Below are 26373 nucleotides of genomic sequence, written 5' to 3' on the forward strand. Positions count from 1 at the left end.
TAAACATCCAGGGCCGTGCAGAGCTGCAGTGCATAAACATCCAGGGCCATGCAGAGCTGCAGTGTTTTTAAGAAAACTCAGGAGGCTCATTTGAGAGCTCCTACCTGCATCTTGGTTGTTTCACTGTTAATTCTGTAGTTTTTGTTTATTCTTGTTTTACAAAAGAAAGGTGTGGGCGCAATGGTAAATGCATATAAATATGGCCCTAAAAAGAAGACAGTGCTTTTGTCTTCTGGTTGTGTAAAGGCTGATCATTTTTAAAAAAAAAAAGTGTATTCTTATTTGTGCGCAGGAGGCGCAAGGTATCTAATTCAATGCGTCAGAAATGTACAGATTTAAAGAAACTACCTCAATTTAAACAAATAAAATCCAATGTCTCCTGAAAGGACAACAAATTGCTAGCAGTGGTGGTGTAAAACCCCCTCCCCCCCAAGGACTGCCTTGTTTTTATTATTGCAGTAAATCCCCTTCCAATCCCTCTGTCAGTGTGGGGGTGTGGGTGCCTGATTGAGACTGACCCTCTGTCATGGTGCTGCTTTGCCTGGTCCGTGATCCCTCCCAATCTCGGTCTCTCTCTCTCTGAAGGCAGTGTCAGGCAGCTGGACCTTGCTATGTTTAACTCATTGCTACCATATTCACTTGGGTTGACAGGGGGGAAAAAATTGCCATTGCCATGCACATCCATAGCTGTCTTAGTCTTGGTTCTGTGGTTCTGAAGTAAAAACTTATTTTCATTTTAAAACGCGATGGGCCATATTTGTTAAACTTAAATGAACTCCTTTTTTTTTTTTTTTGAAACTGCAACACTAATACACAATGTTGAGAAACAAACAACTGGAGGGTGATTAAGAGACTTCAGTGTATACTGGTTTTCTTAAGCCAATGTTTTTTTTTTTTTTTAATTTTTTTTACAAAAAACTGATGTTCAATGTTGATTTCTGGTTTGCAAGCTTGGGAAGGTTCATGCAAAGCTGAGGAATCTTGTCTGTGCAGTATCAGGGTGTGAGTCAGTTATCTATAAAATTAAGTAACCAGCTTGTTTGCTGTACACACCCCCACTGCCCAGTCGTTACTAAACTGTACTGTACTTCAGGAAACGGAAATGATTGGTGTTCTTTGTCCTTTATCCAGTCATAACTGGTGGAAACACCCCCACCCCCCCTCTGATTGGCTGTCCTCTATATGTTTAAAACCAGAGTTGCCCTCTCAAGACAAATCAAACAGGTGTGTCTTATTAAACTCATAGCAAAACCAGGAATGGATCAAACTGCTATACAATGAGATTCTTATTTACATCCCTGGAGCGGCATTTAAAAAAAAAAAAAAAGAAAGAAACTGAGCAATTTGAGCCTGTTGTGTCTTTTAAGCCAGTTGAAGGAGACGATGATAACGGGGCTGCTGCTTCTACTCGTTCATAGTCTGATGCAGCAGGTTCAGTTCCGAATCCAGCCAGAAGCTGACAGCAGCTAAGTATCGAAGAGGGAGAACTGCAGTGTGTGGATTGCAGTAAACTGTTTAGCTGCTTCACTGGAGATGCAGTTATAAACTAGAGGTTCGCTCCTTTTTTTTTCTCTCCCAACCCATTTTATACTCCCCTCAGTCTCCTTTTGTTTTATTCTCTCTCTCTCTCTCTCTCTCTCTCTCTCTCTCTCGTGCTGTGTTGTGGCATCAGGTGCTGTGATCTGCATTGCAGACGAGAGGTGCTGGTTCCTTCATGACTGGGGAGGGCAGGGGGGGGAAGGTTGGACTCGCTGGCTTGCTTTCACACCGAGCTGTGATCCAATAGTATCAGCTGTGTTGTCTTGTGGTGCTAATACAAAGAGACAAACAGTGGTTAGATCTGAGGGACTGGGAGGGAGCTGGGTGTTTAGAGCTGAGATAGAATGCCCTGGAGGTTTGCAGGGATGCAGAGGGCAGGGAGCCAGTGTGAAGTTGCTGCTTTGCTCTCGGTCGCTTGGGGGCTGTGCCTTCCTCTCCAAGTATATCCCTCCTCGAGGACTTGCGCCCTCCTGCTTTATTTTTAGCGCTGCTCTCCTTGGTTACACTATCAGCTCGCAGGATTGGAAATGTCATGCCGGCTTCCTATTGCAGCGACCCACGCCACTGCACCAAACTGCAGCCATGCCCAGGCACAGCAGAGAGAGAGAGGGAGGAAGGGAGGGAGGGAGGTGTCTTGGGGTAAAATTAGGATGCAGAGACACTGTCTCTTGCATGTCGAACTCTCCTTTCTTGGTTTTCTTTCTTTCTTTCTCTCTCTCAGTGCTAATTCGTTGCACCAGTCGGCAATTTCTAGTAATGCTGGGTACACCACTCACTCTCTCTACTGTACCAGCTATGGGGAGAGCGAGCGAGTGGCTAGCTTCAGTCTCCATGGCGATTTTTTTTTCTTCCAATCAAGAAGGATTTAGTCCTATTTTTTTTTTTCGACAGGTGGCCAGCTCAAACTGCTACCCACTCACTGCGTCAAAGAGGCGGTGGCAGTGAGCTGATAATTATAAGACAGGCCCACTCAAGCAGTTTGACTCATCTGTTGAGATGCAGTTTATAGCAAGGTGGGTTATACAGGGAAGAGGAGGGTCAGGGGTGGTGGATAATGGCATTTCTGTGGTGTGTAATAATGGACCTACTGAGTCAATAAAGCCCAGGACCTGCGGCTGTGCCATTATCAGTATTATACTACAACTTTTAAAGTTATTTATATTTTACCTCCCTTCGTCTGAAATAGTCAACAATTAGTGCCATCTTTTGCGGTACTAAATAATAACTGAACGACTGACCTCCATAGGATCACAGGGGAGAGTGGTCCGGTTGTTGTATAATCTACAGTAACACGGCTTGGGCTGGTTGCTCTGATAAGGGCTGGCCTGTTGTATGGAACTCCAACTAGCTTGACTAAAGGAACGGCTCCTATGTCTCGCCTGTTGGTGCTCTACCTAGCTGCAGAACTACAAAGCGGAGAGCTGAAAATTGACTTTTTGCTTTACGAGTGATAAAGACCCAGCAATTGGAGATGTTGGCTTCATGTCTCGAAGTTACAGTGCCCTGGTAGTCCCCCGGGGATGCTTTGTTTTTGTTCACAGTAACTCCAGTTCCCAGTGATATTGGTGGTCCTGCTGTGTATACAGCTGATAGTTATCTTTCTGTGTGTCTCTGCTGCAAACCTATGCAGTATATAGTAATATATACAGTAGACCCCCGTCAAGCATTGCAGATTGGAACCGATTTGAGCCCGAATTAGGGAAAAACGTGGATTTGCCGAAATTGAGTTTGGAAAATCCCTGCGCTGTTAATTAAACTTAATAAATAAAATATAATGTCCCAACAAGCATCACAATATATACTGAACATAATCAGATTCAGAGAGAGCTGCTTTAAAACAGTCACTGATCTTTAATTGTTGTAACTGCTCTTCGTATTCAGACTGCCAGGCTAAGGGACCCGGATTAACAGGAGCCTACTGTAGTAGTAACACTCCCTGAGATCGTCGGTGGATGACGTGTGTTTGTTCTTGAGAATCTTGGTGTTATATGTGAAACCTTGTTGCGTCCAGCAGATGCTGAGAGGGGTGTAACTGACATAACAATTTCCCCTGTCTCTCTTTCTTTCTTTCTCTCTCTTCTCCTCCTCTTTCTTCTGTATTAACTACCAGTGAGAATCCAATTCCGATGAAAGATAAAGACTAACACTTTAAAGGTGTGTTGATTCTTCCAGCCTGCCTTAGTTTTCAGATCTCCTGTTCCTCTCTCTACTTCTGACTTTTCATCTGTATTTTTTTTGTTATCTGTGTAGGTGGCAGAGGTTGCATTGCACTATTTAATCTCCATTATAACCTAATTATATTTTTAACTAATTAACTATTTAGTGTGACCTAGTGAGAGCTGAGGAAGGACGGGAGGCAGTGTGGGTCTACTGGTTAGAGCTGAGGGAGAGTTTCTCTGAGCTGTATGTGAATCAAACTGTTTGTGCATGTTTTGTGTACTCCGCTGTGTGTGTACATTGTGATTGTGCACCCTGCTGTGTGTGTGCGCATTGTGATGCTGTACCACACTGTGTGTGTTAGTTGTGATGGTGTACCATGCTGTCTGTGTGTGGGTTGTGATTATGTAACACTGTGTGTGTGTATGTGTGTGTGTGTTTGTGTATGAAGTAGTTTTTTTAAAAGTAATGAGTAGTTTCTTGATGTGAACTAGATGAAAGAAATGCACAGAGTCATTTTATTCAGATATTAGTTTCTTTTATTCAATATATATGCAATTTAATTCTGGAAACAAAAAGAACGGACAAAGCAAAACAGTACGGGTTACACTTTCATATGCCAACTGCATGGAGCAGAACTTAAGTTCAAAGCATAACAGAACAAAATAATATAATGCAATACTGTAGGTTTGATCCTCCAGGGCTCCTCGATCAACAAGTCTCCAATACTAGTCTGAATGAAAGAGAGAAGAGCTGAGCGCACCTTAATTAGCCACTGACTTCGGCCCCACCCTCCTTTTTTCTCTTTTGTGGATTCAATCACCCCGGACACCCTGAGGATGGTCTCGTGTACGTGTCATAAAGAAAACTGGTTCTGGCTCACACTGCCTAAGATGGTGTTATCTTGGTGTGACTCTTTGTTCTTTTGTGCTTAACCCGTGTTATCTCTTGGGCAGATCGGTTCCTCCAGCAATGTGCGATTGTGTTTATTCCAGCAGTCAGACGGTCGTTGTCAGTGCAGTGAAATGCAATCTTACAATCTCGCATTTACCAGTTACTATACCTCCTCTGATAATCTCCTTTTAAAACTAAGAGTGTACAAACCTGCAAACACGTGCATCTTATATTGCATTCAAACTTCTTTCCATGTTCTCCAACAGTGTACCATAATATGTGTGTGCATTGTGATTGTGTAACACCCTGTGTGTGTGTGTACCATGTTGTTTGTATGCGTTGTTTGTGTACACCACTGTGTGTGTGTGTGCGTGTTTGTACCTTGCTGTGTGAGTCAGTGCTAAGCCCACGGATTGTTTTATTTTTAGTAATCTGTGCTGCCCTCACCTCCTGCCTCATTGTGGGTAAGTCTCTTAAAGCAGATAAACTGGGTAATCTCCCTCTATTTCCTGTTCAGCTGTCTCCCTGCTCCCGTTGTTTACATCCCTGCTGAACTGGGAACAGGGCTTCCCTCCCAGTCATCTACTGGGATTGCTGGCAGCTCGCACTGCACTGTGGTGAAACTGGGTTCAAGTGCAGACCCTGTTCTTGTCATCACAACCTCCCACCAGTTTTGATCCCGAGTCATTTCAGACATGTTTATTAGCACTTGTGATTGTTGTGTGATTGTTGCAGACTCAAAAGCCAATATATTGACCCATGGGAAATCATTTATTATTATTGTTGGTAGTAGTGGTCATAATTGTATTATTATTATTGTTATTGTTATTATTATTATTATTATTATTATTATTGTTATTATTATTTTACAGTGCATGCCGTATAAAATAACCTGGACCTGCTCGACCTAAGATTAAAGCTCAGAATCACAGAAAACTGTATATAGAAACGGCACTAGTTTTCAAACCGTATGAGGATGCCACACCTTTAGGTCAATGTGCCATTTCCATGTAAAAATGAATGCCTTTGTATTGTTGGCCCATTGTCAGTGTGCATCTCTGACTCGCAAAGGCCGGTTTTGCAAGTCCAGTCCCAGCTGAGGTTCAGCTGCTGTATTTGTGTGCTGCAGACCTCTTGTTGTTAACCTCACTGAAAAAACTGTTTAAAAGAACAAATGGGACTTCATCAATAACTTCATATAATTAACTCAGTACTGAATTCTCTATACTAGACTGTATTGAATTAGCTGGCTCTCAGATCCCCAGTACAGTAAAGAGTTCTCTATTCTAGACTGTATTGAATTAGCTGGCTCTCAGATCCGCAGGACTGAATTCTCTATACTAGACTGTATTGAATTAGCTGGCTCTCAGATCCCCAGTACAGTACTGAGTTCTCTATACTAGACCGTATTGCATTAGCTGGCTCTCAGATCCCCAGTCCAGTACTGAGTTCTCTATACTAGACCGTATTGCATTAGCTGGCTCTCAGATCCCCAGTACAGTACTGAGTTCTCTATACTAGACCGTATTGCATTAGCTGGCTCTCAGATCCCCAGTCCAGTACTGAGTTCTCTGTATTAGACTGTAAAATCACTCCCAGATACAATGACTGCATTCATATTTAATATATCTTTTTTTGGTTTTGACAGAACTAAGTTAAATAGTTTAATAAATAATAATCATAGATTCAGTAAAACGCCCTGTACGCAGCATGTCCTCAGGGTTAAGTGTATTAGTGCTGTGTGCTTGCCGAGGTGGGGAGGCTTGCTTGCTCGCTCGTTGTTGTTCAGTGTGAAGCTGAGGGTCCTGTCTAACAGGATCAACCCACTCATGCAACATTGTGGATCTTGTGACCACAACCTGAACCTGCCTGATCGACACAGAGGAGAGGAATATTGAATGCTGTCACCATTGTTCTTTGCTGTCCTGGAAACCTCCAAACGGAGGGTGCAATCTTTTACTGGGAGAGGGGGATAGGAAAAGCATGGCCCAAACTGCACAAATTATAAAACAGGTTCCCTTTTGGAAGGGATGGGCACGTGTTCCAACAAAGAAACCTGTTCATTGCAGCCGTACATCTATTTTTTTTTTTCCTCTTCCTCCAAATAGGAAAAACTTGCCTGGTTTTGTACTCTGCACTGCTCTGTCTGTCATTGGGCATTATAGCACAGAGCTGCTCTACACAGACAGCTTAGAGAGCCAACTCCTGTGTGAGTGTAACGCTGGTCCTGCTTCATAAACCAGCAGCAGAGCTAACTGGGGCCTGACTCTGTGTGTTTTGGGGAAACCTACATATTTGTGAATATTTGTGCATTTTCGCAGAGAGTGAGTGATGAGGGCTTGGCCGTTCCATCTCTTTGCCCTTCTCTGTTTGTTCTGGCTGCTGTTGCTTTGCACGTTTGGATTGTGGGAGTTGAACATCTGGTACAGCGTCTTTCCCGTCTCTCTGACCTGTGGACGTTAAACTTTGTCCCTAATTGCCCGCTGAGCGCTATTAATGTCTCCGGGAAGCCAGCGAATGGATTAGAGTGCAAGCAGGGGGACCAATTGAACAGGCGGGCAGGGCTTCATTGAAGAGATCCAGGGATGGAAATAAGACTCCTTTTGCATAGCATCACACACATACAAAACTACTAGAAACTGCTACAGCTTTCTTTTCAGCACTAAATAAGAAAGGCAGAGATTATCATAATCTCTATGCTGAGTCTGAAATACTGCATACTGCATAGAACTTTCACCCGTTCCAGGTTTTATTATGAGCTTGCAGCTCAGGTGTGTCTTATTACACATGCAGTAAAACCAGGAGTGGTTCGAACTGCTATGCGTTGGGAGTCTTATTTCCAGGGCGGGCAGGCAGACAGTACTCCTGTCTGTCACACTGATGCAGGAATCAGGTCAGTGATGCAGGCGCAGGATAAAGGACTGTGTGGCTCGCAGGGGGAACAAGAGTGTTGCACATTGAGTTAAACACGTCACGACCCACTTTGTGTCTCTTCTGAAAAAGTAGTTTGTCTGCAGTGCCTGTGTTTCAGATTCAAAGCTCTGCATCTCGGTGTATTCTCCCTGTCTCTGTAGTCTCACTTCAAGCATGGCAGGGGTGGAAAGAATACTCTCATTGCAGAGCAAGGTTTTACATTCCTTCTGTCAGGTTAATAATAATAATAATAATAATAATAATAATAATAATAATAATAATAACTAGAACTGCTGTGCAGTTTTACAGCTTCCAAGCTCAGTACCTGTTGGAAAATTTTGGCAAGCCTTAGCATTGCAGCACAAGTGTCAGCAACAGATCAGTTTTATGGAGCAGTTTCAATTCAAAATACTGCATTAATTCGTTATCTTACAATGATTTATAACTTTAAACACCATAGCAACGATAACCCTATGTGCACTGTAAGGAGTTACAAGCTAGTTTTACGTTTGACCTTAGAGAGGTCAAAGGTCACAGGCAGTGTTTTTTTTGGATAGAGCATATAATGGATTCCTATCTGTGCTATATAGTAAACATTAACCTACATACACTGTAAGGAGTTATAAGCAAGTTTTACATTTTAACTTGGAGAGGTCAAGGTCATTTTTGGATAGAGCACATATATGGTTTCCTATATGTGTCCCATAGTAACCATTAACCTATTTCCACTTTGTAAGGAGTTACAAAACTAGTAAACTAGTTTTATATTTGACTGAAGATTTTGAAAGGTTTTTAAAGAAATGTGTCAGGCGGCCATATTGCTTTACGCACAAACACCATTTTTGAAAAAGTAAATTTTATTGACAGAGGGGATGATGTTTGTCAAGTTTGGAGTTAATCAAATAAACTATTTTTCAACTGAAGTGGTTTTCAATTTCAGAAGAAAATGTAGGCTTGGTTTGCTAAAGAACACCGTTTTTCCCTGTTTGAATTCCATTGTCCCGAGGATCATGCCTAACAAGTTCAGAGTTAGTTGGTTAAACGGTTTGCAAACAGAAGCAGTTTGATGTTTGAGGCGCTTCAGTGAATTTGGTGGCAGCCATTTTGATATTCAAATTTATCGCTGCAACTTGAAGCGGGTTTGGTTGCTGATGCTGTATACGAAGTTTCAGATTAGTCGGTTCACCGGTTCCCAAGAAGAAGATTTTAAAATACATTTTCCAAAAAATGTGTCAGGCTGCCATCTTGGTTGACACGGGAGTCAACCAAGATTTTTGCATCTGAACTGTCACCTCCACGGGATGATACCTGCCAAGTTTAATGTTGATTGGCTACACCTTGTGCGAACAGGAGAAGTTTAATGTTTTGGGAGGAAAAATGACAATAATAAAATAAATAAATAAATAAAAAATAAATAAAAAAAAAAAAAAAATCTATAAAATAAATAGGCATCCCAAGCCAGCTTGGAAGCCTAATAAGACTCCTATTTAAAAGCAGTTTGAGCCAGTGCAGGTTTTATATTCATTCAGTGAGTTTACTGTGCGCTTCTTTGATCTGAGTTTCAGTTGATATGTGACAGCTGGCTAGAGGAGGACTGCAAGTATCTAATCTAAGATGCGATGTTGTATTTCCTGTTGGCTTTTTTTTTTTTTTTTTAAACTTTGAATAAATGAGATTTGTGAGAGGTGTGACCTCATGCTCTCTGTCCTTTCTCTTTTTTCTATCTCTCTCTCTCTCTCACTGTCTCTTGCTTAGTTGTGTGTATTTTCACTTGCTCCTGGTTTTGAACCCGGGTCTTCAGAGGTGAGAGGCCAGGGCAGTAAGCCTGCTGTTTGTGCTGCCGTCTCCCCCGAGTTCTGTACTCAGATTTTCTGCCAGAGTGTTTCTGTAATTTGGAAGGCTGTGGTCTGTGATTTTCCTGCCGGCTGTGAATTTGCTGTGTCGGTTTGTTTTGTCATCAGTTTGTGGATTTGAGGAATTGCTGCTAAGGTCAGGCCATGTGATCCACAGGATACGTAGCACAGACCCCCTCTTCTCCCCTCTCTCCTTTCCTCTCATATTCCCTCTTCCCTCACTTAACCAATGTAGCTGTCAAATTACGTGGGTTGATGTTAAATATGGTGCTAGTGTTCTGGTCCAAGTGGGGAGGTGGGTGAGTGAGGTTTTTTTTTTTTCCTCAGATTAAAGCATGGGTGTTTGTTTTGCCCCTGTCAATCTGTGCCATCCGCAATGTGCACACAATAATGATCTTTTTGAAAAGGTAACCCTGATTTTCATTAAAACTGTCTTGTAGTGTTGTTGGATTAACTGTTCCAAACCACAGAGCACAATAAACAGCACAGTCCACACAGAAAAATAAACTCAACTCTTGTGCACTCTTAAGCACTTGAAAGTGTTAGAAGATCTTGAGCAGATGGGTGTACTTTCATTTTTTTCCTCACTTTGAGTCTGTTTTTGCTTTTGCAGATCCCGTTGATATTTCACCATTCTGGAATTCATGAATGTGGTTATTTCACAGTCATACCACGTTGATGGTAAATTGTAAAAGTCCTGTGTTTTACTGTGCAAGGGCCTATCACTGGTTTCGTGTTTTCAGTACTTCACACCTTCTTTGAGTCAGACAGAGATACAGGGAGCACAAGGATGGAAATAAGACTAAATTTGCATAGCACAGGAGTGACCAATCATGGTCCTGGAGAGCCATTCACAGGTAAGTTGATATCATTAACTACTTCAGGGTCTGGACGGAGATTGAGTTGGTTCAATTAAATAATTTAGAACAGTGTTGAAACAAAGACTAGATGTGGAGGGGCCAACTTTGGCAATCCCTGGCAGAGCAGTTTCACCCATTCCAGGTTTTACTACAAGCTTGACTAGCCACAGTGTAGCGTTAACAACCTCAGGTGTGTCTGCTTAAACTGTTAGTAAATCCAGGAATTGGATCAAACTGCTATGCAATGGGGTGTTTTATTTCCATCCTTGCTGTATATCTTCAATTTGATAAAGCGGTTTGTTACAATAAGCGACTGATTCATCCACTCAAGCAGACAAACTTTTGGCCAGTGCCATCTTCAGTGCATGTTTGTCTCAGAGGTGGTGTGTCTCACTGTCATGTCCTCTTTGTTCTGTCTCCTCAGATCACCAGAAGCTGGATCGAGAGGCGCGAATCTGCCGTCTCCTGAAGCACCCCAACATTGGTGAGTGAAACGCACTCGCACATAAATTAGTGCTGGGACAATTATCCAAGTATTCCAACAAATTTTTTTTTTGATGTATTCTTATACAAAAATTGGATGTTCATATTCGCTAGGATTGACAAAATAACTGTCATGTTATCCAATATTATGGGTTCCATTAACTTCAAGGCAACTGTTGTACATTTTAACTTTGTTTTATTTAACACAGCAAACTACAGCCTGCTTCCAGGATATTCTCTCTGGCTCTCCTCTCTATTTATAACATCCAGTTCAACACATACCGGAACAATAACACTGTGATTAACCTAACACCACATCTCCCTTTCTAGAGCGCAAAGGGTAGACTACCTTTGTCTCAACAGGGCCTTAAGGGATGATTCTGCCTTTAGAATGTAAGGCCTGTTTTATAACTAGTTTTAGTTTTAAACTTAAGATCTTCTGCAATCTCAGCTATTTATTATTATTTTTCTTTTAACGCTGCTGCTGAAATACAAACAACTAATATATGCACTTTCAGCCCTTCAAAGATTCAGTCTCTGAGGCTTGTTGATTAATCTTCCTGATCTTGTCCTCACTTGGGTGTTCGAACGATAAGAGTGTTTTCAGGAGTAGACAACGATGGCAACACTGAGGGTTGTGCTTATGTTTGCGGACTGTCGGTTTGGGTGACATCACTGGTAAGTGGTCTCAAGGGTGACCAGGTGATGGCAGTTGCGACTTACAATACTGAGGCACATCAACGAAGAAAGAGTGTGGAGCTGAATGCTCGAAAATTACTTTTCCTGGTACTCTGGAGTCTGACACCCAGGCTTGGCGTCCTGCTGTCAGCTTACTCAGGCTGTGGACTTGTTAAAGCAATTCTTCTCTGCCACCCTCTTCTCCCTTTCTTTGTTTCTAACAGTAGCTTCACCTGGAAAGTCTGGCCTATATAGAAGGAAAAATTGGTGAAGTCACGTGAAGACGTCTTTCCATTAAAAGTTGAGCTGGGTGTAGATCTGTAAGCTAAAAGCGCCCAGTATGGATCTGTAGTTTTCTTCAGCAGATTTTACACTATCTGAGCAGCTCGTTCAGCTTTGTCATTGCTTTGTGGGAACTTGGGACTGCTGGTCACATGACTGAACCCATATTCTGAAGCAAAGGTAGCAAAGCTGTGGCTGGAAAACTGCAGTCCATTGTCAGTCACAAAAGTCTCTGGAACCCTGTGCTGTGCAAAGATCGACTTCAGGTGTAAAAATACGTCAGATTATCTTGTTAGTGTAAGTTTTGCTATCTCTGTATATCTAGAGAAATAGTATACAACAAGGAGGTAGTTGTTGCTGTGAAGCATGAACAAATCGGCTCCTGTCTTCTGCCAGGGCTGTTCTGGTAGCTCAGGTGGCATAAGAGGAACGGTGTGGTTAGTGCGTTCCTTGATGCATGTTCAGCAATTCAGAACTACCTCGCTGAGTTGCTGGCTAAGACCAGGCCACCATACTGCTTGTCTTGCTTGCGCCCTGCACTTAATCACTCCTTAATGTCCCTCTTGTAGTTTAGCTAGGATATCGTTTCTCATTGCTGCTGGAATAGCAAGTCTCATTCCACTCGGTAGAAGGCCATCTTGCACTGTGAGGAATGCATGTTCGGTCCAGTACCGCTTCAAGGCACCGTCCAGTCTGCATAACTCTTGAACACGCACGTCTGCCTTTTTAAATGAGCTCTGAGTTCATCCAGATTAGTTTTCCTTGCTGGAAGATTTTCCATTACAAAGTCCAGATACACATTGGTGTCTTCCATCAGCTCAGTCTCAGAACTGGTGGTCTTCTGAGGGGTGCACGTGACCGTGTATCTGCTGTGGTCAGGCTCTTTCCTGGCACATGTGAGATAGAATAGGAATATCAGTCGCATTCGGAAACATTGAATTCTGCGTGGTAGTACATGCAGTGCTTGAGCTCCCAGTAAGCTTAACAACGGCTTATGGTCAGTTTCAAAGTGGAAATGCTGTCCATGAGAGTCTCTGAACCGTTCACATACCCACGTCAGGCCTGGTGCTGCTTTTACCACTTGAGCGTAGCGCTTGTCAGTGGGTGTTAAAGACTGTGAAGCACATTCAACATGCTCCCAGTTGTCTTTTTGCTGTTGTAGCAAGACTGCTTCCAGGTCGTATTAAGAAGCATCTGCTCACACTTTTCTGGTTTTGTTGGGATCATACAGAGCTAACGCTGGTGTTGATGAAAGCTCCTGTTTCAGCCTTGCAAAGGGTTTGACTTGATCAATGCCCCAATACCAGTGGTTCTTCTTAGAAAGCAAATCTCAAAGAGGTTTGTCTTTGTCTGTTAACCTGAGGAATAAACCTTCCAAGTTGATTGACCATTCCCAGAAAGCTTCTCAACTCACTGACATTAGTTGATTCCTTCATTTCCAGAACTGCAGCTGTTTTTCCGTATCTGGTTTGCCATTGGCTGAAAGAATATACTTAGTTTCTTGTTTCACTAGTTCACACTTGTCAATGTTGAGAGTGATGCCGGCATCTTGAATTTGCTTAAGCATTGTGCGTACACAAACATCGTTTTCTTCCTGCATTTCCCCCAAATCAACACATCATCCGTGTGACACACAACACCTTCTAGACCGTCAGTAACTTCAGTCACCATTCTGTTCTGAAAGTGTTCTGGGGCTGATGCTATGCCAAATGGCAATCTGTTGAAGAAATATCTTCCAAAAGGAATAATGAAGGTTGTGAATTTAGCTGACTCTTTGGTTAGGGGGAATCTGCCAGAATCCCATGTTCGCATCAAGCTTGCTAAAAATTTTGCTCCTGCCAGCATGCCTAGGGTTTGTTCCACTGATGGAAGAATGTATTTCTCTCAACCAAACAGATTCGTTGAGCTTGGTGAGATCCACACATATGCGTACAGCACCTGTCGTCTTTGGCACCACAACGATGCCTGCGCACCAATCCGTTGGTTCCTCAACTCTGCTGATCACACCTATCTTTTCCATGTGCTGGAGCTCTTCTTTCACTTGATGCATCAAGGGAAGAGGAATTCTTCTCAGGGTCTTACGAGAGTAAGGTACAGCATCTGGTTTAAGCTTTATCTCATATGGCTGTTGTACTACACCCAGTCTGCTGAACAGCTTTGGCTAGCTTTCTTTAAGTGTCTGAGTATCATACTGTCTAGCCTCAAGACCAGTTACAGCTTTGTAGTAGCTCGTCTGCTAAGTAATGCTGTGTGAAGATTTCTCACAACATATACATGTTCCATAGCTAGCTTACTGTCCTCCTTCAGTTCTTCACAGTAGACACCCAGCACATCCAGTGGCATTCTGCCTGAGCCAAATAAAGGGTTATTGGCTTCCTTCAGTTTGTGCATCCCATCATTGGGATATATGTCACAATAGATCTCTTCTGGAATCACTGTAACATCTGCTCCAGTGTCAATTTGAAACCTCACACTAGTGTTCTGAATGAGATATCTGTGAATCCTGGATCATCTCCTGCTTCAATTGAGCCTAAAAAATACTTGGATCTCATGCACTGACCTCTGTGATCTACAAACTTTCTTAATGTCTTTTTTTTTTCCCCACACAAATGGCAGATCACTTAATTTGTTGGACACTGCAGTTTTGAATGCATTGGCATTTTACCACATCGTTGACACTGTTTCTGTTCAGGCTTGTACTGTGCTGGCTTTTTTGTAAAATTGTTCTGCTGCTGCTGTTTGGGTTTGCTGAACGATTTTTTTTTTTTTTTTTAAACAACCACATCAACAGAGCCATGACTCTTGTGCTGCTTCTTTTGTCTCCCCGCTGAGATTAGTCTGCTGTTTCTTGATTTCTTCAGACTGCCTGGCCATATTTATTGCCTTTTCTAACATTAAATCCTTGTCGAGCTGCATTTTATCTGACAACCGAACGCCTTTCAGTCCAACAACTAATCTATCTCGAATAAGCTCATCATGAAGCAGTCTGTAATTAGTGTTCTGCCAGTGTGTACAATGGGGTAACAAACAAATCTAAAGGCTCAGATTCTCCCTGTTTTTTCAGATTTAAGCCTGGCTCTTTCATATATTACATTTTTCTACACAATAAAGTATCCATCAAAGCCTTCTTTTACATTTTCATATTGTTTTTGTTGTTATTCGTCAATGTTTAACCCTCTAAGAATATCGTCGGCTTGATCTCTCATACAATACCTAGTTTTCCTCTGGAGAAGTGTGCCAGACAGTGTGTCTGTCAAAAGCAGTCAAATCTCCAAATCCATTTTGTCCGTTCTTTTGTTTCAGAGAAATCAAAGGGCACAGGAGGCTGAATGCTGAAAGTGGCTTTTGCTTATGAAGCATTATAAGGGTCAAAGTGAAATCTGTAATTCTTAAATGAATTTGTCAATTCATAAATTAATTTCAAAATCAATTGATTAATTGCATAAGTCATTTACTGTTTGCCAATTGATCTTTCAATTTAATTTGGTAAATGATTTCAATTTCATTTGGCAAATGACCTTTTCAATTTCATTTGGCAAACAGACTTTTTTTTAAAGCTTGTCAATCACATGAGGGTGCGGGGTTTGTCCCCAGGAAGTGACCAATCAGTCGTTCGAGGGGTGAGTTCAATTGACTGTGCTGTAATTGTGAAGCAAGACTTGTTGTGGGGATGATTGGCCAATATGGGAGGAGGGGAGGTTGGGAGGTTCATTCCGGCTAATCATTTTTTTTCTATTTCAGTTTTTGTGATGTATGTGTATGGTAATATGCTTATTAATGAACCACCCCTATTGGCCAATCATCCCCACAATGAGTCTTGCTTCACAATTACACTACAGTCTATTGAACCCACCCCCAATACGATTGATTGGCCACTTCGTGGGGACAAAACACGCCCCCTTATGTGATTGACAATCTTTGTAGGAAGCAGTGTGGTCCAATGGTTAAAGTCCAGGGCTTATGACCAGAAGGTCACTGGTTCAAATCCCACCTCTGGCACTGGCTGGCTGACTTACTCACTGTGTGCCCCTGAGCAAGCCATTTTCTTGTGCTCCATCCTGCAGATGAGATGTTAAATCAATGTCCTATTGTAATTGACTCTGCATATAATGCACAGTTCACAGCCTACCTCTGTAAAGCACTTTGTGATGGTGGTCAACTGTGAAAGGCGCTATATATATATAAAAAAAAAAGATAGTAAAGTCTTCATTTTGCGAAACGAAATTTAAAGATCAATTGGCAAACAGTAAATCATGTGTGCAATTAATTGATTTCAAAATTAATTGACAAATTAACTTGAGTTAAAGATTTAATTTTGACCCTTATTATGATCCATACTTGCTGCTGCTGCTGCTGCTCTCACTTCAAGCCACTGTCCCCTTTCCTCCTTTTTTTTCTTTTTTCTCTGGCTGTTTTCTTATATATCTAAATATATCAAGAGCGCATCTCACTCGGTTACTAACACCACAATTACCTTGCACTTATTTATTTACCACCTCATCAGAAGTTGTGTGACAATTTAAAAATGTTGAATGAAAAAGAGCTCCTGTGATATGTGAGATTGAATGTACACTGCTGTGCAAAAGTCGTATACATGTTGCATTTTTCTACTGTGATGCATTATGAGCATCAACAATTTATTCAAAGCCTCCACTGGTGTTTTCTACTATTAGAACAACCTTGACTTGCATAAAGAAGGAAAAACATTGAGTGAAGTAGCTCGCATCACTTGACTTTTCAAGTTGTGGTATCCAAAGCATAATCAACAATTACAGGGAAACATCATCTGTAATTGACAAACCCAGGACTGGAAGACCCAAAAAGCTGTCTAACAAGCATGAGCAATACTTGAAGATAATATCCTGAAGGAATGGAAAGAAGACAAGCGTTAAATTGACAACAGAACTGGCAGAAGGCACAGGTGTCGTTGTCCATCAAATCAACAGTACAAAGGTTGCTCTTGAAATCGGGACTTAAAGAATGTCTTGCAGTAAGAACACCTCTGTTAAGAATGGGGAACAAAACCAAAAGGCTAAAATATGCACAAGAACACAGAAATTGGACTATGGAACAATGGTCAAAGGTGCTTTGGACTGTTGATGGATGGACAATGACGCCTGTGCCTTCTGCCAGCTCTGTTGTCAGTTCAACGCTTGTCGTCTTTCTATTCCTTAAGGCGCACATTTGGCAGAGCGCCACCTGTGGCCAGGGTGTCTGCGGCTCACCGCGCACCAGTGACCACTGTAGTCTGGTCGGGCGCCTGCAGGCTTGCCTGCAAGCTGCCCAGAGCTGCGTTGTTCTCCAACGGTGGGTCTGCAGTGTGAAAAAGCAGTCGGCTGACTGCACACACTTCGGGGGATAGCGCATGGCAGCGATGAGCTGAGCGAAAAAAATAAATGGCCAAAATTGGGAGAAAATAATAAAATAATTGCTGATTTTTAATAAATGTAAATAAAAATAAAATAAAAACGCGTTGTGCTGCTTTTAAGCGAGTCAGAATCTCATGGGACAGAAAAAAGGCAAGCACATCATTCTGAAATACCTCGCTTACACAGCGTCCAACCTTCTGAATGATGTGTGGTGGTTTTTTATGTAGATTGTATATATTATATATATTTTTGTTGCGACTTTCTGTGTTTAATGTAATAAACGAGAACCAAAACTGTGTTTTTTTTTTTTTTTTTTTTTTTTGCCCCTTCGCTTTACAATGCCATTTCCACGTTCAAGATACAAGTATACATCATGTTATTACTTTATGAAAACATGTCTATGGCCACTGTTTACTGTGAAGAAACAGCAATGGGGAATGAGCAAAACAACATTTAACTTGAACTGCTATTTGGCATCCTTTGTTCTGTAGTTAATTCACTATGCAAGGCCTACACAATGTATTCTTTTTCTACTTTAACATGTGGCATATTGTAACGTCTTGCTGTAAAATAAAGACACAAACACGCCCCCCCCCGCCCCTGCTGCTATGCTGTCTGCCTGCTTTCTGAGCAATATAATGGCTTCTATTACTTTTTGAAAACTTACGACTATCCGAATTAATATTTAAATTCTGAGCGAATATCCGAACGTCAAAATCCTGTTCTTGTCCCAGCACTAACATCATGATGCTTGAATGTTTAAATAGAAAGGATAAGTAATCATTACATCATTAACTATGTAGTGTATGACATCACAAATACATTGAATAGAAATAAGTGAGTGCAGTTACCATGGCGTCAAAAGCCTATAAGCACCTCCACTGTTTGTTTTGAAAAACACTTTCCCTTGACAGAGGTATGTTAAACATACTGAAATGTTGGGAAGTTGGCTATTTTGAGCCAGTATAAAATAATAGTACAAATGGTGAAGATGTATTGAAAGGTCTTTATCTCTTCAATCCCTTCACACCCCCTCTCTGTCTCGCTCTCAGTTTTAAATCCCTTTCAAATCAATTCAGTTCAGTTTAATTTAAATCGTCTTTATTGGTTTGACAAGTCATAAAAGCATTGCCAAAGTTAATCCAGCAAATATGTAAATTTAGAAAATATCAATCAGCACACAGATGTACTGAAGTGTCCCTGTTCTGCTGCGTCTCTCTCTCTCTCCTTGTCTGTCTGTGTCCTAGTTTGTTCTCTGCCCCCAGGCCTTCTCTCTCCTCACCTTGCTCTCAGAGAGACAGCTTGTCATGTTTTCTGCTTGAACTGCAGATAAACACCCAACAAAGAGTTATTTATTATAAAATATATAGCAAAGTAACAGTACTATTCAGTACTAACAGTACTGCACATTCTCCCTCTTATTCTTGCTGACTCCCCCCTCTCTTTCTCTCTCTCTCTCTCTCTCTCTCTCTCTGCCTCTCTTTCAGTGCGACTCCACGACAGCATCTCTGAAGAGGGATTTCATTACCTCCTCTTTGACCTGTGAGTATCAACCAACTGCTGTCTAGGACTCCCAGTGCCTCTGCTCTAACCACCTGGCCACACTGCCTCCCTCCCTCCCACCCAGTATCGCGCCTCTAACCTCCCATACCTACCCTTCTCCCTGCCCCCCGCTCCCTCACTTGTTGCTGTGTCTGTGTCTCCGCAGTGTGACTGGGGGCGAGCTGTTTGAAGATATCGTTGCCAGGGAGTACTACAGCGAGGCGGATGCAAGGTGGGTTCTGGGATTCATTGTTGCCTTGGTTACTTACTTCTGCCTGTATTCTGCCGGTCAGTACTGAAGGAGGTACTTGTGGTTTGAGACTTGTATATACACACACACACACACTGAGACCACAGAATCACTCCCTGCAACACCCACACTGAGACATTCACTCCCCCTCTCAACGGCGTTGGGTTTCTTTTCTTTTGTCCTGCTCTCTTGCTCTTTTTAATTTAACTGTGGTTCTGAAGAATCTATGGTGAATGATCAGGCCTGTTGGGACTGGAGGTTTCTGCTGGGATTGAGCTGTAATTTGAATACTGGCACTGCGCTGGAGCGAAGGAGCGATTCTTTCTAAACTCAGGGGCTCCTTGCATTCACTTGAGAGCGAGAATGACAAAGACACAGCTGTGCTTCTGATTTGCTCTCAGTAAAGCAGCTCTGAGGTGAATTGAATTGGGACAGGGAGAGACAAGGAGAGGGTTATAGGAGAGGGAGAGTCACGACTACTGGGCAGGGCTCTGGACTTTGGGCTGTGTGGGATGGGAAGGAATGCAGGATGGAGTTTTTGCCATTTTTGGACAAAAAAGAAGAAACAAAACTTGCTGATCCTGATTTTAGATTTAAAAGATAACCACTGTGAAGTATACTAAGAGTTTTCCCTCCTCCCTCTCCCTCTCTTCTCTAAATCTCATCATGGGCTCACTGCTGTAGGTCCAGCAGGCAGTGTTCAGGGTTAAGTGATCAGAGACATCTGTGTTTACAAGGAGTCTGAAAAGCCAGGCTGTGACAGTGAGGTGCCCGTGGTGATCCACAGTGCTTTCTTTTTCATGATCCAATAGCTCCAGTATTGTATCTGCAGTCATGTTGCTGGCATGCTTGTTTATATAGAGCTGAAGATGATCTATTATATTGACATATACAATATGGTATACTATAGGATGCTGTACAATACAAGCACATGTCCACTCCAATTGTACTGTACTATTTGTCTAATATACTGTATATAAGATTATTTAAAAGGTAAAGCTAATGTTAATGTGACCGCATTTCCATCTGATGCAAAATAACTCATAGACATTTCAGATGACTGTATCACATCAATATCAGGGTTTACTATATATTAAATAGGTATAGATAGAGTTGTATTGTCAAGAGCATAACATTGCAATCCACTCTATTAGTGGCTTGCCAGTTCCAATAATTTCAACACAATCTATCAAAACAGTAGACTGGTGACCTGGTCTCCTGATTGATCACACTTTAGTTCAGTTTTCTTTCTGTATTTTTGTTTTGGTCTGGCACGTTCGTTGGGCACATTCCTTCTAATTGGTCACAGATGGGAGACATTCGAGTCTGAGACTCAGCTCTAAAAAAGGGCCGACACTCGGCTTGGACTCCGCTAGGCAGAAACCAGCTCCTTTCACAGAAACAATAACACACCACAACACACCAAAAAGAAAAATGAACTCCAAGTTCAATGTATTAGTCAGCCTAAACTGACTCTGGTGCGTTTATTAAAATGGATTAAACTGTGCAGGGCACAGGGAAGGACCCAGACAAGCATGAACTATTTTATTTATAAAAATAGACACTTGTAACACCTTGTGAGCACACTCTCTCTCTCTCTCATACACAGACAGATGAAAGACAAACACTCCAAACACAGTGTCAGCACTGTCTTTTTAAATAACATATTTATATATTTTTTCCCATTTATAAACTGGTTATCCCGGCTTAAAAAATCTTTAAAAAAAACCAAAAAAAAACAACGTGCATCAGCGGTCAATTTGAATTTTCGTTGGAAGTCGGGTCCCCATTGGATCTGATTAGCTACACACAGAATATTGCTGAGTGGGCAGGTCTGGCTCTCCAGAATGTCTATAACAAAGCATTTGAAACGATTAAACCACAACAGGGTCTATATAAGCAGATTAAGTTTGTTTTAATATTAGCTTTTCGTCTGTTTTCTATTTGGATTTAATGACTTGTAATATGGTAATAAGAGTTCGATGGCTACCTCTAATAGAGTTGAGAGTGTGCTTTCTCTTGCACTCTTTGTATGACAGACCCTGACACAGCAAATAGAATTACACTCCCGTCTTGATTAGCTAGTAGCCACTGGAATTGAATTGCTGCAAACATGTGCTGCTCTCACTCTCCAGTTATTTCTGCAATTTCCTCTGCAGGTTTTCCTGTGCTCTGTGTACAATGGGGTTCGACCGTTCATGCAGTAACATGCCTCTCTGCTTCACTTTTACCTTGGATTTATGTTTAATGTTTATGAAAAGTCTTGCGTGGTTCAGGCTCCCAAACAAGTATTTTTTTTCTAAGATATTTTAACAGTGTGGTGTAGAGCAATGCACTTTTATAAGGATGGGGGGTTTCTATAGTAGCTCAATTGGGTACCCGGCATAAACGACAATGAAACCAGTCTGTGTGTGTTCCTAGTATTCCGGTAGATGCTCACAGTAATGCGTATCTCTCCTCTCTCCTGTCCTGTCCTCTTCACAGCCAGTGTATTAACCAGATCCTGGAGAGTGTCAATCACATCCACCAGCATGACATCGTGCACAGGGACCTTAAGGTGAGCGCCCATCGCCACGGCAACCTCCCACACTACAGCGGCATTACCCATCTCCATGGCAACATAGTGCGTCATTCCTCCAGGTTCTGCCCAGGATAGCAGTATAGGTGACCCCTGTGCTCCACCGACTATCTGTGCGAGACACTCTGGAAACAAAACCACACACCACCGCCTTCCCTCCCAGTTCCTCAGCTCTAACCACTAGATCACACTGCCACCTCCCAGCCCCTCTGCTATAACCATTAGACCACACTGACACCTCACAGTCCCTCCTCAGCTCTAACCACTCGAAGACACTGCCACTTGCCTTCTGCCCTAACCACTGTACCACACTGCCACCTCCCAGTCCATCCTCAGCTGTAACCACTAAACCACACTGCTGCCTCCCAGCCCCTCTGCTCTAACCACTAGACCGCACAGCCTGCCTCCCAGCCCCTCTGCTCTAGCCATTAGGCCACACAGCCTGCCATAAATTCAGGATGTGATGCAAATGTAAACAGGCATGGCTGTGGCCGTGTGTTGCTATGGAGATGTGTGACATCACAGCAGCACAGCGGCAGAGTCTGTTCTGTAGAGACTCATTATGTCGGCTGTAATTCATCACTGCGGTGACATCGCTGCCCCGGAGCAGAGGAGATACTTGACAAGCTGGTCACGCAGTGCACCTCACAGCGCATCACTTCCTGTGCTGTTCTTCAGGGGTGCAGAGTGATGACATCAGCTTTGACCTGTGTGCTACTCCTCTGTCTGTCCTTGTCGGTTCGTTTCACTGTCTGAGTGCTGCGTCGACTATTTGTTTTTGTGTCTGCCTGTCTCTTCTCCTCATTTTGTCTGTCTGTCTCTCTCTTCGCTTTTCTGTCACTCTTCCACTCTCTGTCCACATGTCTCCCATCCCTCTCCTGCTCTCTCCCCCTGTCTCTGTCTCTGTCTTTCATAGTCTCTGTCTCCTTTCTGTCTCGTATATCTTTCTTTGTCGCTGTGTCTATTTGTTCACAATGTTTCAACCTGAACTTCCTGATTATTATTATTATTATTATTATTATTATTATTATTATTATTATTATTATTATTATCAGTCAGTGCAGTGTTAATAAATGTTCACTGAGTGCCCCCTGGCGTCTCTGGGTAGAATTGCGCTTGCAGAAAGATGCACACACCTACTTGGTAAGACTCCCATTGCACAGCAGTCTGAGCCAGCCCAGGTTTTACACTCATTTTGTGACCTTACTAACATTAGGAATCCCATTGCATAGCAGTTTGGGCCAGCCCAGGTTTTGCATTCTCTGAGCTACTTATTCACAATCTATGAAACAGTCATGTTGTCATGCATGTTGGTGTCTGTCTTTATGTGTATTGAATGCTGGTATTGACTCTTTGCCCCTCAGCCTGAGAACCTGCTCCTGGCCAGCAAGATGAAGGGGGCGGCGGTGAAGCTTGCTGATTTCGGACTGGCCATCGAGGTGCAGGGAGAGCAGCAGGCCTGGTTTGGTAAGAAACACATACTCTTCGGTTAGCAGCATTGTCATTGCTTCAGTCATTCATTTGTTATCCCCTGGGCTGGAGGGAGCACCGTTTTTGTTAGTGAGTATGGGAGGGTGCAGTTCAGTCTCGATGTCTCAAGCCATCACCTGGAGGGACCACCATTTCTCTAGGAGGCGAGAACTTCAGTCTGCAATTTCCATGCCCATCACATTCTTGGCCCTGGTTTATTATAGCCTACCTGACTGTAGTCCATGTTGTTAGCTTCTCATCTTTCAGACACATGTACATTCAGGTTTTCGCACAAGTTCTCCTGGAGTGTGTACTGTGATGCATGTTCAGAATCTGCCCCAAATTCTCAGACTGATTTTTAAAAACTACTTTTTGTAGTTCCTTGCTTACTCATCCTTGACATTTGACAAGACTGTTGTGGTGTTTTCTGCAGGTTTCGCAGGCACCCCTGGCTACCTCTCCCCTGAGGTCCTTCGGAAGGACCCCTACGGCAAGCCAGTGGATATCTGGGCGTGCGGTGAGTCCTCTAGCTTCACTCGGTTTTCCCAGAGTGCCTCTGTACCGCACTGCCCTGTCTAACCCCCTTTTTCGCTGTCTCTGTCTTTTGATCAGGTGTGGTCCTCTACATTCTGCTGGTGGGCTATCCTCCCTTCTGGGATGAAGATCAGCATAAACTGTACCAGCAGATCAAGGCAGGAGCCTATGATGTGAGTGCCTGTCTGAAGCACAGCTCCATCGCTAACTTCCTGGGGACACTGAATACCATTAGATCCACTTTTGTTAGTTTTTGCACCCCTTTTTTTTAAAGGGGTCTTTTATAGACCATCTATCCTTGCCTAATATTTAATTTCTTACTTTATTACGCTCAGATCATTTTTTACAGTGCTTACTGACTATTGCAGCAAAACTAACTTCTTTAAGGGCATCTGGCGATTTACAATAAAGAGTAATTTTGAAAAAAAAAACAAATAGGACAGTGATACAGAACATGTTTCAAGTCGAGGTGCTTCAAAATAACAGGTGAGTATGGGGGATATACACAGTAGTAGCATAGCTTTCGTTTAGTTATGTTACTGTGTTTTTTTCTACAAAAGGAAGTACTGTAGTTTATGGTGCTGTTGTGTTTCAATAAATAAATCATACCCTTGACTGAATCTTCTTGAATTGGAGAAAGAAGATCTAAATGTAAAGCAGTTTCTTGATTTCCAGTAGGAAGCTTTTCGTGGTTTCAGAGCGGGGATCAGTGACCAATGCTAAGAGCAGCTTTCTTTTTATTTGCATTTTCATTGGTAAAAGCCCTGCCGAGTCAGTAAGGTGCTGTTTCTCAGAGTCTTCCTTGGGGAGCCCACTCTCTTTAATTAGATGACTTGGAGAAACTGTTCCCCTGCTGTGCAGTCCGTTTTCCTGCCACCTTTATATGCATTAAAAAGAAAATTCTAGCTCCTCCTGAGATTTTTTCACTTTTCAAACAGTATCCTGGGTGACTGCCTCATTCACATGCTGCACATAGAGAACCAGACAGACTTTTCACAGGCGCTGCATACGTGTGCTGAATACAGACCTTGCCACTTCAAAAGAATACCACTTTATACCGGCGCAGTCCCTCGCTTCAGTTATAGTTTTTTTCTATATGGGGGGGGTTACAGCTGACCGAAGATATAAGGGGATTTAAAACTAGACAGACAGAGAGATTCAGTCTCCTCCTTTCGCAGGCACTGAATTCACTGAATTCGGCAGTATTGATCTGGGAGGATGAAGTGTTTCGGCTGCCGAGGGTGGAGATTGGCACACATGTTCATTTTTAATTGGTTGCTATTGAAGTCTGTGCTGGAGGTATTGATCCTGTGAGGGCAGGGAGACGCATTGCAGAGAGGTGGGGGGGGCGGGCGGCTGATTTGAGCTTGATTTGAGATGATTTATTGGCCAGCACAGAGGATGAGAGATTAGGGGTGACTGGTTGGGTACTAAGGAATTCCATGATCGTAATAATGCCATGTTAGCCACGTTGGCCTATTACAAATAAGACATTTATTTATATATATTATTATTATTATTATTATTATTATATTATTATTATTATTATACAATGGGCTGAATGTCTTGCTTACAGAACAAAATAACAAACCTTTCAAATTTGGAAAGTTTCTAAAAAGATCCATAATTACCGGCCCTGAAACTTGGTGGGGAGTGTGTGGGTGGCAACCCCCCCCCCCCCACCCCCCCCCCCCCCCACCCCCACACACACACACACACACACACACACTAAAAAAAATACAGTCTGTTACTGATATGCTGCTTTCCTTTGTTATTCTTCCTCTTTTGACACTGAATTGGTCAGTATAGACAGGCCCAGTTTGCACCTGTATATGAGTGGGCGTCTCCCCAGTATTTGACATTTCTGTTGGTTCTGTCCCAGTTCCCCTCGCCAGAGTGGGACACAGTGACGCCTGAGGCCAAGAACCTCATCAACCAGATGCTGACCATCAACCCAGCCAAAAGGATCACTGCTGACCAGGCCCTGAAGCACCCCTGGGTCTGCGTGAGTACCGCTCAGCCTTCCCACTTCGTGTGTCTGTCTTTCTCTCTGTGTCTGTCTCTCTCTGTCTCTGTCTGTCCTCTGTGTGTATGTGTCGGCTCTTCCCTCCATCGCAGTTTGATCCCTTGGTTTCCTTCCCTTGTTCAGCAACGCTCCACCGTGGCCTCCATGATGCACCGCCAGGAGACTGTAGAGTGTCTGCGCAAGTTCAACGCACGGAGGAAACTCAAGGTGGGTCCCGCTTCAGCCCTCCTTCCCTCCATCGCGCCCTGACGCCCTGACTTGTTTCCAGGTGTCTGAGCCCTCTGAGTAGCACTGTTTAAGTGCTTACTAACTCAAATTACACACACACCCAGAAAATATCAAACAAAACTTCTACAAGTAGCGTGCCGGGTATAAGAGATTTAATCTGTACCAGCTTGCGTGAGAAGGCTGTGACGCTCAAACTGAGTGAAATTATGTCTCTTTTATAATAACCCCCATACAACCTATTCATTATAATTCACACAAACTAAACGATATTCAGAAACTGCAATTAAACATAAGAAGTGTTGGTTATTTATTTTTTAACTTTTGAATTGTGCCTTCTGTTTTCTGCATGCGATGGCATCTGTACGCAGGATTGGAAGTACAGGAGTTTCATGAATGCCTAACTGTTACAATCAATTAGTTCATGTCCTTATATGTGATTCATAATATTTTTTCAATAAAAGTGGGACTTAATGTTGGGAGTGCTGCTCTCAGTTGAAAGAGATTGGGCTCCACAGTTTGGGTAACTTCTGTCCATCTGTTCCAGGGAGCGATCCTTACCACCATGCTGGTCTCAAGAAACTTTTCAGGTAAGGTTCATTTAGCAAATAATATCAAGAAAGAAGCTTTCATCAGTGAGAAGTGGATGTGTATTGGCAATGCTGTGGTCTGGAGGTAAACCCCTCTCTGGAGCACTCTCTGACAAACCAGGCTCTTCCC

General features: G+C 42.7%; 1 protein-coding gene across 20 annotated transcripts in view; it reads left to right on the forward strand.

Annotated features, from left to right (window-relative positions):
- Positions 1-26373, forward strand: part of LOC121325571 (calcium/calmodulin-dependent protein kinase type II subunit gamma) — a 57609-nt gene that overhangs the window by 9695 nt on the left and 21541 nt on the right. For all 20 annotated transcript variants that reach the window (XM_041268265.1, XM_041268270.1, XM_041268268.1 and 17 more), the window contains exons 3-12: positions 10641-10700; positions 18516-18570; positions 18737-18802; positions 21305-21377; positions 22763-22865; positions 23302-23385; positions 23481-23575; positions 25285-25407; positions 25552-25635; positions 26201-26243. In XM_041268265.1, coding sequence (XP_041124199.1) covers positions 10641-10700; positions 18516-18570; positions 18737-18802; positions 21305-21377; positions 22763-22865; positions 23302-23385; positions 23481-23575; positions 25285-25407; positions 25552-25635; positions 26201-26243 — 786 coding nt within the window. The remainder of the gene's footprint in view (positions 1-10640; positions 10701-18515; positions 18571-18736; positions 18803-21304; positions 21378-22762; positions 22866-23301; positions 23386-23480; positions 23576-25284; positions 25408-25551; positions 25636-26200; positions 26244-26373) is intronic.

Source organism: Polyodon spathula, chromosome 13 (genome assembly GCF_017654505.1).
Source record: "Polyodon spathula isolate WHYD16114869_AA chromosome 13, ASM1765450v1, whole genome shotgun sequence".
NCBI lineage: Eukaryota > Metazoa > Chordata > Actinopteri > Acipenseriformes > Polyodontidae > Polyodon > Polyodon spathula.